The sequence below is a fragment of the Triticum urartu genome, chromosome 5A (assembly GCF_056163025.1).
Source record: "Triticum urartu cultivar PI428250 chromosome 5A, HENAU_Tu73, whole genome shotgun sequence".
In the NCBI taxonomy this organism is placed as follows: domain Eukaryota; kingdom Viridiplantae; phylum Streptophyta; class Magnoliopsida; order Poales; family Poaceae; genus Triticum; species Triticum urartu.
In genome coordinates, this window is record NC_141877.1 from 28426352 (window position 1) to 28436996 (window position 10645).

Below are 10645 nucleotides of genomic sequence, written 5' to 3' on the forward strand. Positions count from 1 at the left end.
AACATGTATTCCTCCCACATAATAATTTTCAGTAGCATCATGAATGAGTTCAACAATATAACCATCACATAAAGCATTCTTTTCATGATCTACGAGCATAGAAATTTTACTACTCTCCACATAAGCAAAATTCTCCTCATTCGGAATAGTGGGAGCAAACTTCTTCTAAATCCACTTTAGATGATAGCATTATTCATAATCCAAAAGATATAAGTGAAGTTCATGGAGCATTCTACAATTAATATAGACTAACCAATATCCAAGCTCAAAATATATAAGTGAAGCACACGAAGCATTCTATAAAACCATACTCAAAAGATTTAAGTGAAGCACAAAGAGCAATTCTATAATATCATACTTAAAAGATACAAGTGAAGCACATGAAGCATTCTATAAACCAATGAAGGGTTATCTCATACTAGCATGGTTCTTAAAGGAAAAACAAAAAACACAAAGGACACAAATCATGTGAACAAAATAAAAACCGAGGTATACCGATAATTGTTGAAGAAGAAAGATGGGATGCCAACCGGGGCATCCCCATGCTTAGATGCTTGAGTATCCTTAGAAATTTGGGTGCCTTGGGAATCCCCAATCTTGAGCTCTTGCCTCTCTTTATTCTTCTCACATCGGTAACTCCTCGTTCTCCGAACACTTCGTCCACACAAAACTTTAACAAAAACTTTGTGAGATCCATTAGTATAATAAAGCAAATCACTACCTTTAGGTACTGTTGCAAACTCATTCCCATTTCATATTAGAACTATATCTACTGTATTCCAACTTCACCATGGTTCATACCCCCCGATACTACCCATAGATTCATCAAAATAAGCGATCAACACATAGAAAACAGAATCTGACAAAAACAGGACAGTTTGTAGTAATCTGGAAGTTTAGTATACTTCTGTAACTCCAAAAAATTCTTAAAAAATATGAAAATTTAAACAATTTGTACAGAAGTAATGTGCAAAAAGTTTCACTTTCCAGTAAAAAAATGTAAAATCACACGCTACAGCCAAAGTTTCTGTTTTTGTACTGAACATAGTAAACAAGCAATCTAATCATCCTAAAACCGAAGCTTGGCACATTATTTTTATAATACAATGGATATATACAATGTGATAATTATTTTCAGAGAAGCTTCCATGAAATTTTTTACATTGTTTCCATGAGCATGAACACAAGTGCTCAAGGTCGACCCTCATTTCTTCAATGCATAATCTTCCAATCACTTCTCTTATTGAAAAACTTTTTAGGCATGAGAGACAAGTAAATTTTTTTGTATTTTCATTCTTTAAATTTTTTTATGTTTCACCCACAACTAAACAAAAACAAAAAAAGGAAAAACAAAATTTATTTAGTGAATAAGAATATCAACCCCACGCTATTGCTCCCCGACAACGGCGCCAGAAAAGAGCTTGATAATCCCCAAGTGCAGGGAATCATCGTAGCAATTCCCAAAGGTGGAAGTGATAAGTATCGAGTGTCGAACCCACAAGGAGCTAAAGGTAAGATCAATATTCTCTCAAGTCCTGTCTGCCACTGATACGACTCTACGTACACCGAACGTTTGCTTCCAACTAGAAACGAGAAATAAAACTACGTTGTGGGTATGAAGATGATAACTTTGCATGATATCGGAGAGCTAAAATATAAAAGTAGGTGATGTTATCATAAAGTTAGCGGCATCGGCATGCAAGACATGGTATGCTAGCAAGCCGCCCTCTTTTGTGTCATCAAGCTCATCCTTTGCGTGTTCATTTGCATATCACTTGCCCATATGCTTGCATGGAAACATTTTGTAGGGATTTCAAGCTTTGGAGGCATTCAAGGTTCAACACAATGGCAAGTGCTTCAACCTTTCCCATTGCTATCGGGTCATCAAGAACGAGGAGAAGTTCAAGGCGTAATATGCCGCACTCAAGTCGCGTGGGGGGAAGAAAGTCGTGGAGGATGTTGGGGAGGGTGAGCCGGCACGGCCGTGGGGGGAGACCAACTCCAAGAAGGAGGACAAGCGAGATGCGGCCAGCAACGCCTTGATCGCAAGCGTGGGCGGCATGATGAATAAGGACTCAAGGGAGGAGGAGCGCCGTCGTTTCAAGGTGGAGCAAATGGATGCTTTCATGGAGATCCAAAGGAGGAGGCTTGAGCTGGACGCCGAGAAGCAAGCCAAGATGTTCGAGCTAGAGGCGGAGAAGCAAGCCAAGATGCTAGAGATCGAGGCCGCCAATGCCAAGACCAAGGCGAAAGAAGTGGCTCTCGCGAGCATAATGACCGGGGTGGAGATCATGAAGGTGGATCTCAACACCGTGTCACCAAGGAAGAGGCCGTGGTTTGAGAAGATGCAGGCCGACATGCTCAAGTTCGACGACGCGTGATCTATGGCGGCGAGCGTCATCTTTTTTGTATGCCGGCAGGTGTGCCGGCATGACCACGGGAGCCACGATGGCGTGGTCGAACTCAAGTCCCACCTTTTTTGTGTGCTGGCATGTGTGCCGGCCGGCTGACGAGTGCGCCAGCATGAACTGTGGTGATATTTTCTGAAGCCGGCATTGTATGCCGGCGCTGACATGGTGCCGGCATGAGACATGGCCGCTGGCATGATCAGCCACGAGCATTTTCTATTTAAAAGTTGAATGCGGACATGAAATGAGTCGGCACGTTTGGCGCACTGCCGAGGCAAAACTAGACGGACGTCAGACGGGCGGCCGACCCAAACGGACAAAAGGCGGACAAATGCGTCGTCCGTTTGGGTAGGCCGTTGGAGTTGATCTAAGGTGCCAAAACTATGACCGTCACACCTGTCAACATTAAAATAAGAAGACAAGTCCGACAATAAGTGGATTTGGGTCGCTCCGGCTAGGAAGATGACGACGACCACACCTGTCCCACCGCCACCAGCCCCAAACCGACCACACCAATGTTGACCCCACGACGCCATGAAAACATGCGACCATTGTCAGTGCATCCAAGGCATCACCTCCAAGGAGGATAATTTTCACGCCAGAAAAAAGTGATCAATGTGCACAGATCGAACCTGCGCAATATGTTTCACTATTGACCAAACACTGTACAACACAAACAGCTAGGTTTGCCATGATGGATTCTGTAGGCTCCCAGGGAGAGATCTATGGTTCCTGTCTAGTATCTCAAATGTTACATACAACCTCTTTGTACAGTCAGCAACGGCAAGAGATGGCACTTCACACTGGATACCAATACCTATGGAAAATGGCACGAATCCTGAGCAAACACTGACTAACTTATCGACACCCGCCGTCCCTTCTTCTGCGACACATATGCACGTTAAAGTGCTTGTCTGGCTGGTCGATCCTCATAAAAGTTCTAGAGGAAACCCGCACAGGTTCATGTCTTCGACCGTTACACACTTTCTATCATATCACTCGCTGCTAGCACCGGTGGCCGAGGAAGATCCGTTGCCTGCATGACAAACAAAACCAAGGGCAGTAGAATCAGGTTTTTGCTCAATGCAGTCTTACTTTTTGTACACCGGATCAAACAAGAGTAAGATGATGTCAGCTTACCGGCGAGATGCTGGTCATGTTGCCGAGGGAATTGGTCTGTCCTGGTGGTCTCAGGATCTCGAAGATTGCAAAGGATCTTCGTTATGCTTCGTCATCAGATCATAATTCATCGATGCTAGCTGGGAAATGTTCTGGTTGCAATGGAGGGAAAGATGTTAACTCACCGAGGACAAGATTCAAAGATTGTGGCAAGTCGGATAGGGTTGGTTACCTTGAATGAGAAGTTGCTGAAAGAATATTTCACCGACAGAGGAGGCCCGAACTCTTCCATGCTACCACATTCATCTCCCTGTTAATGGTTTTAGTAGAAATTGAAAATGTGAGGTGACTGCTATAAAATGACTTGGATTACTCTAATTACAACGGGAAGTTAAGAGGGATTGATCTGTTATACATCTTCTTCGTAGTCGCAACTACGTGGACTGCTGCCACAACTCATGCTACTAGTCTCACTTCTGTCATCGTACTCATTGGGGGCCGTAGTGACTTGCTCATCAGCAGCACCCCACGCATGACGACAGGCAAAGTAACTTGTATCATATTCATCGTCTGTACAGGGAATGAACACAGCCTACAAAAAAGAACATGATTATGAGACTTCCATTCGAGGCAGTCTTTTAGTTGCCTGATATTTTGGACTCTGCATTAGCTTAGCTCCTAACCTGCTGTCTAGCAATCATATCCCAATTGATGCCCTTAAAGAACGGATGAGCCTTTACCTGCTCTAATAGCATATTTCAGTTAGCGAGGTTATGTAATATGTGAAATTTCAAAAAAGAGAAATAAGGAAAAGAGTACCTCTCCAGCACCGGTCGCACCTAATCTTTGTACCGGGTTCTCAATTAGCAACCTAGCATGAAAACAAAATGAGTTGAAATAACAATTTTAGCTTGGAGATCTATTCTACTCAGCACATATAACTGTAGATTAGAAACAATATTTTTATGACTCACTTGTCAATCAAGTCATATGCTTCGGAGCTCAGTTCCTGTGGTACTTGTGGCCAAGGTATTTCCCGGTTCATTATGTTGTCAAATATTATCTGCAAGCAACCAATATCATTAATATAGCTGCTGAAAAAACATTCAGAAAGATTATAGCACAGTGGTCCATTCAGAATATTATCTGTAAGCAACCAATATTGTTGATGATCGGTAACATTGTTTATTTACTTTACATTTACCCAAAATAGATATAGGTAACCATTGGTGCACAGGAGTGAATAAATAGCAAATCATTTCGACCAGTCTTCCTCCTTTCAGGAAATTAATTAATTAATCACCATTCTGTAGTTTAACAACTGTTCTGAACAATAACATTGCTTAGTTATCAATTCTAAGTTTTGTGGCTCCAACAGAAAAGAAGTGTATGCTATTAGGATAAATAAATCAAGCCTACATAATACTACCTGTGGATGCTCAGCATTGAATGGAGGAATTCCTACAAGAATCTCGAAGAGAATAACACCAACCGACCACCAATCCGCAGTTGGACCTGCATGAAGAAATAGATAACCAGGGTATTTGCAGTGTTCCACATAGGTTAATAGAAGTGATCAATTAAACACTTTTAAGTCAAAACATGCTCCACATAAGAAGCATACATACCATGGCTCATCCCTAGTAGTATCTCCGGGGCCAAATAGTCAGGAGTGCCCACAGCTGTCTGCTTTTGCCTCTGCTGTCGTTTGTGTGCACGTTGTTCTGCATCTGTTGGTTGATTGTCACCCACTAGAGCACTGCTGACATCTGGACCAGATAAATCATCGGTGCTATTTATAAGACCAACCTTTGATAGCCCAAAGTCAGTCAACTGCATGGAAAGGGGGGGAAATCCAAATCATTCTGCAGCACAACATAACTTAAGACTAGAAAGTAGAGCTTTTGTTTACTTGAATATTTTAATGATCATTTCATAAAAAAATCTCAAAACACAAAGGGAAACATGTATTATAAGAACATAAATGATAGAAGTACCGAGACTTAACCTTTATATGGCCATCACGGGAGATTAACAAGTTGTCGGGCTTCAAATCACGGTGAATCACATTCAAAGAATGCAGATACTCCAATGCAAGAACCTAAAGGTAGAATGAAATTTCTATTGTTCATCATTTCAAATAAGAATAAAATCTAAGGTGGGATCACCAATACTGTGAGTCAGGGCATTATAACTTACCAGTTCTGCTATATATGTCCTTGCCATATCTTCACCCAAACAACCTAAGCCTCTCAAGAGGGAATAGAGATCTCCTCCATTCAAGTACTCCATAACAAGATAAAGGTTTTCCCTACATGTGAAGGAGTAGAAAAATCGAACCTGTCCATTACAGATGGAAGTTAAGTGAAGTCCAGAATCACACCATGCTGAACATTCAACTTACGTACCACAAATGGGTTACGAGCTGATATTAAGATGTCACGCTCCGCCAAGATGCTTTCAACTGCATTCTTGCGGATCATATCAGCTTTCTTCAGCACCTGCGTTCGTGATGATACCATCAAGATTTAGGACTAATGATTAAAACTCACCATTGGAGCTAGCAATGCACATTTTGTGGCAAGCAAAGCTAGCAATGCAAATCGTGTATGGTTCTTAACTTTCATTTATTTTGAAGAGTTCTCTAATTCTCTTGAGCAAGTCATCCATTTAATAACATCATCACTAGTACACAATGAAATAAAGAAATAACAAATGCTATAAGGAGCTTGGAATTTTTTTTATGGAACCTTCTGAGAAATGAACAAACCAAAGCCCAGATGAATTCTTCAATGTTCAGTATAAAGGAGCTAGGACATTGTGAAGGAATTAGCATATGGAAGCTGGCGTTCTGCTCATTACCTTGATGGCAAAAAGGTCTCCTGTTACCCTTTTCTTTGCAAGAAATACACGCCCAAATGCACCACGACTGATTGGCTTTATAATTTCGAAGTCCTCAATTGAGGTACGGTCCTTAAATTTCCCATTTAGCTGGCTTGTTCTTGAGCTTACACTATTCTCCAAAGGACCATCTTCATCTATTGGACCTAAAGATTCGGTGCTCATATCATCTATTTGTCCGCATAATTGCATAAATTTCTCCCTGAGAGCTCACAATGTTAATAAGAGAGTCAGGGTAATATTTCAGGTATCCAACTAGAGTCACAGAAGTGCAGTTATGACAATGATAAATGAATCAGAAGTATTAAGTGGCACAAAGATACATTGAAAACAGTCAATATACTTACTGTAATAACTTGGCTATCCTTCTTCCAAAAGTCTCCACAACAAGGGCATCCACATTTCTCGTGTCAATAACAGCATTCAGATCTTCAAGGTAAGAGCTCAAGTCCTCCAGTGAGTTGTACTCTGAACTTTTTATGCTCTCAATGCCTCTAGCGATAGTCAGTAAACTTTCGACCTGCCAAAGGGTAGTATATTGGAAGTTTGGGCCATCAAAGAAGCTTAGTTTATTATAGCCTCTAAATAAAATCAAACAAATAAAACTTGAACGAAGAGTAAAGAAGGATTAACAAACCTGCTGAAAATTCTCTAGTTCGACGAATGCCTTGTGTTTAGTCAGCTGTGATTCTTCGTGGTTAGTTCTTGGTGTCAATAATGGTAACTGCGAAAAGTTTCCTGATGCAGGTGTCAGTGCTCCCTGGCAATTTCATTGACATGATGTCAGCAATCAATTACGATCAAGTCAGAAGAACTTTAATTGTTTGAAACCAGAGAGGCAACTAACTTCTGAAAACAGTTCTGATGATGGCACTGTCAACAGATGAGACAAATCATTATCATGATCCATGGATCCATCGGATTCTTCTGTTAAACTCGATGTGCTAGCTCTTGTGTTCTCAGGATGATGAAATTCCGCATCATGTGGGCTCTTTGCGTCAAAGCAAGCAAGCACCCTCTCAAGCACCTCGGCAACCCTTTGTAGCCGCTTGTCAGTACTCACGCCCTTGGAATCACACCGATCAGCAAGCGTGCATGCTATGAAATGGCCTTCCGCACAAGACATCGGGATCTCAAAATCGCAGATCCTGCATATCATCCTTGGCTTTCCATCAACGATTATTTGTTGGGCCCCTGGGTACTCTGGTGAAATCTCGATCTTGACTGCCGAGTCCCCAAGAGAAGCCAGGCCGTCCGGATGAATGCTAGCTGCGTCAATCCTCTCAACAATCTCATCCACGTCGACCTTGTTCCTGGTTATTGCCTTCTTTGTTGGGGTGATCTTGTCCTCCTTTGCCTCCGCGTTCTTATGGCGAGCAGGAGACGGCAGCTTCTTCCAAGACGATATCTTGCCACTGCTGCCGCTGCCGGGAGAATCACCGGTATCTCCCAAGAAGTGCCGCCCCGCGAAGTCGAGGGTAAGGTGCTTGTGCTCCAGCATCCTCCTCCTTATGAGCCTCTCCTTAAGCTCGGTTAAGCTGGAGGTGCTCCTGCGGCCTAGGTCCGTCGAGCCGCCGTTGGTGGACTGCAATGGGTAGAGGCCCAGGTCGCTGAGCTGGTGCAGGCCAAGCACGTGCTGGTGCTTGCCGTCAGCATCGCCGCAGTAGCCGCTGAGCTCCTTGCGGAACTGCAGGAGCCGCGTGCAGCGGGTGAGGATGAAGAGGATGCGCGTGTGCGCCTGCTTGAGCGCCCCCCCTGCCGTGGTGAGCTCCTGGCGGCGGTCGTCGAGGGCCTGGACGATGCCCTCGCACTTGACCCAGAACTCCTCGGGGCTCATCTCGGCGCACTTCTGCGTGACGACGAGCAGGTCCTCGAGCGTGACGCGCCAGTACTGTTGGTCCTCCTCGTTGGCCGTGGCCCTCTCGAGGAGGCCAACGAGGTCCCCCGCGAAGACGCCGAGCTCGCAGTCCACCTCCTCCTTGAGCCTGATGAACTTGCTCTTGACGGCGCCGATGAACTCGTCTTCGCCACGCGGCCTGTTCCGCGCGGCCAGGTGATTCTGGTGCGCCGCCGCGCCCCCTGGGTTGAGCTCGTGCGAGAAGCTCTTGACGTCCGGCGCCCGCTTCCGCCGCCCGCTCGTCGCCCGCAGGATCGCCCGGAACCGTGGCGAGTCCATCTCCCTCCCTCCCGCCGCGCTCACCGCCGCCCTCCGCGCCTGTCCACCAACGCTGTCCTTCTGCACGCACCGGCGTCAGCCACGCATTACAGCAAACACAACGCCGGCATCACTCACACACCGACCAATCAACCATCCGGCGATCGATCGAGCCTTACCTCCATGATCTCACACCACCGCGCGCTCGTGGGGTCAAAGGGCCTCTGCGATCCGGGGAGGATCCTCCGTCGTCCTCGTCGCGCGCACGACCTCGCCCTCGCATTAAACTATGGCAGCAATGGATGGCGAACCGATCACCCGCCACGCGCGTGCGCGCTCTCTCATTTCGGAGGACGGCGAAAACCAGGACACGTGTCTTTTGGAGGAATTTATAAGTGCCGCGGGCCGCGGGGCCGCACGTGGGCCGCGCCTAGCACCGAGCGGCGTAGCGGGCCTCTCGCCGCGAAAGCCGGGCGGAACGGAGACCCGGCCCGGGGCCCGGTTATAAAAGCCTCGCTCGCCGCATGCCGCAACTACCGCCGCCTCCTCGAGCGGTCGAGCCCCGGCCTCCCATCTCCGATCTCCGTCTCTCCCGTCCCGCAGCGACGTCGACGCCGGTAGCCACCACGGCCGCCCTCCGCTCCGTGCGAACATTCAAGGCGATGCCGTCGCAGCGGAGACTTTGACGACGGAGCAGGCGCCACCGCCACGAACCAACAGTGGCCGCGTGCGCGCGCGTGTGTACACTTCTACCGTTCTACGTGAGCGTGGGCGATCGGTTCACGTCCGTTGACCGGAGGCTGGGGCGTAGGTGTACGCAATGGCGGCCAGGGTGCACCACCACCACTACCCCGTGGTGGTGTCGGCAGCGGCGTCGCCTGCTAGGTCGGAGGACATGCGGCTGAGGCGGTCGCGTCCGCCTGCCAAGGCGGAGGACAGGCGGCTGAGGCGGTCTCCGCCGGTGTCGGTGGAGAAGGCGCGGCGGCAGGGGCGGCCGTCGCGGGGCGGGGCTGCGGTGGCGGGGACAGCGGCGGGGACGGCAGCTGGGTGCGCGGCCGTGTGCGCCTGCTTCCCGTTCGCCGTGATTGAGCTCGCCGTCCTAGCCACCGTGCGCGCCCCCGCCGCGATGTGCCGCCGCACCATCCGCGAGCGGCGCAACCGGCGACGCGAGGCCCGGGCCATGCGGAAGAAGGAGATGGAGGGCGTCATCCTCGGCGGGGACGCGTCGCCCAAGTCGGTGGCCGCGGCCCAGGCGAAGCACGCCGCGCTGAAGGCGGAGGAGGAAGAGGCGGAGCAGGGGTGGTGCCATTGGCCGGTCAAGCCCGCGGCGGCGGCGGTGGCTGCGGCCGAGGAGCTCGCCGAGGCGGAGAAGGAGGTGTGGGAGCGCTTCTACGGCACCGGCGGCTTCGGGAGGAGCCCGTCGGAGCACGACGAAACGTGGTGATCGCTCGGCGCGCGCCTTCTCCGGCCGGCGGTCTCGTCGGCCTAGTCGGTTTCTTGGCCTTCCTCCCTCCCTTCTTGGGCGGAGAGAAACCAAACTCCACTTCTTTAATTTTGCGATTAACGTAGCGTTAGTTGCAACTCTGTTCGTGTTTCTCTTCTCCCAAATTTTGTCTAATTGGGAGGAATGAAAAGAAACCATGCTGCTTGCTTAGGAAAAATTACATAAACACGGTGCATCGTTCCCAAATAAGTGTTCTCGTAAATTATTTTTCATACTTGATTGATCTTTACATATGTTAAGTACTACACATGATACATAAATAAAGGACGCCGATAAATGCCACACGTGTACGCGTTAGGAGGGTTGCCCACACATTTTATGTGGTGTATAAGAGGAACAGCCCACAGACTCATGTGTGGGCAAAAAAGTAATGCCCACACACCACTTTTTTTCTCTCCCGATCCCTCTCCCACGCGTGCGTGTGGGCGAAATAGATAACGCCGTATGTCAGGCCTCGTACCTTGTGGTCCCGCACGCCCGCGTGATATTCATCACGCGTCCCGCAGTTGCCATGGTCCAGACACTCGTCCATGTTCGTTTAACTGCAGTTGCCATGTC

The 10645-nt window shown here is 47.8% G+C and overlaps 2 protein-coding genes across 3 annotated transcripts; one reads left to right on the forward strand and one right to left on the reverse strand.

The window, feature by feature from the left end:
* Window positions 1-3017: 3017 nt before the first annotated feature.
* Window positions 3018-8959, reverse strand: LOC125507381 (putative serine/threonine protein kinase IRE). 2 transcript variants are annotated; one of them, XM_048671968.2, is made up of 17 exons: window positions 8763-8957; window positions 7276-8664; window positions 7066-7188; window positions 6776-6948; window positions 6390-6630; window positions 5936-6028; window positions 5727-5867; window positions 5536-5628; window positions 5156-5360; window positions 4957-5042; window positions 4502-4590; window positions 4347-4398; window positions 4211-4267; window positions 3943-4119; window positions 3760-3837; window positions 3549-3679; window positions 3018-3444 (listed from the first exon to the last, which is right to left on the reverse strand). In XM_048671968.2, exons 1-16 carry the CDS (start codon window positions 8766-8768, stop codon window positions 3599-3601), a joined length of 3084 nt encoding a protein of 1027 aa, XP_048527925.1. In that variant the 5' UTR covers window positions 8769-8957; the 3' UTR covers window positions 3018-3444; window positions 3549-3598. The 2 variants fall into 2 exon arrangements, with proteins under 2 accessions (XP_048527925.1, XP_048527926.1); XM_048671969.2 differs by lacking the exons at window positions 3018-3444; window positions 3549-3679; window positions 3760-3837 and having other exon boundaries at window positions 3950-4119; window positions 4211-4272; window positions 8763-8959.
* A 147-nt stretch (window positions 8960-9106) lies between these two features.
* LOC125507382 (uncharacterized) lies at window positions 9107-10276 on the forward strand. The gene has a single exon (XM_048671970.2). The coding sequence runs from the start codon at window positions 9404-9406 to the stop codon at window positions 10025-10027; it is 624 nt and encodes a 207-aa protein (XP_048527927.1). The 5' UTR covers window positions 9107-9403; the 3' UTR covers window positions 10028-10276.
* The last annotated feature ends 369 nt before the right edge of the window (window positions 10277-10645 follow it).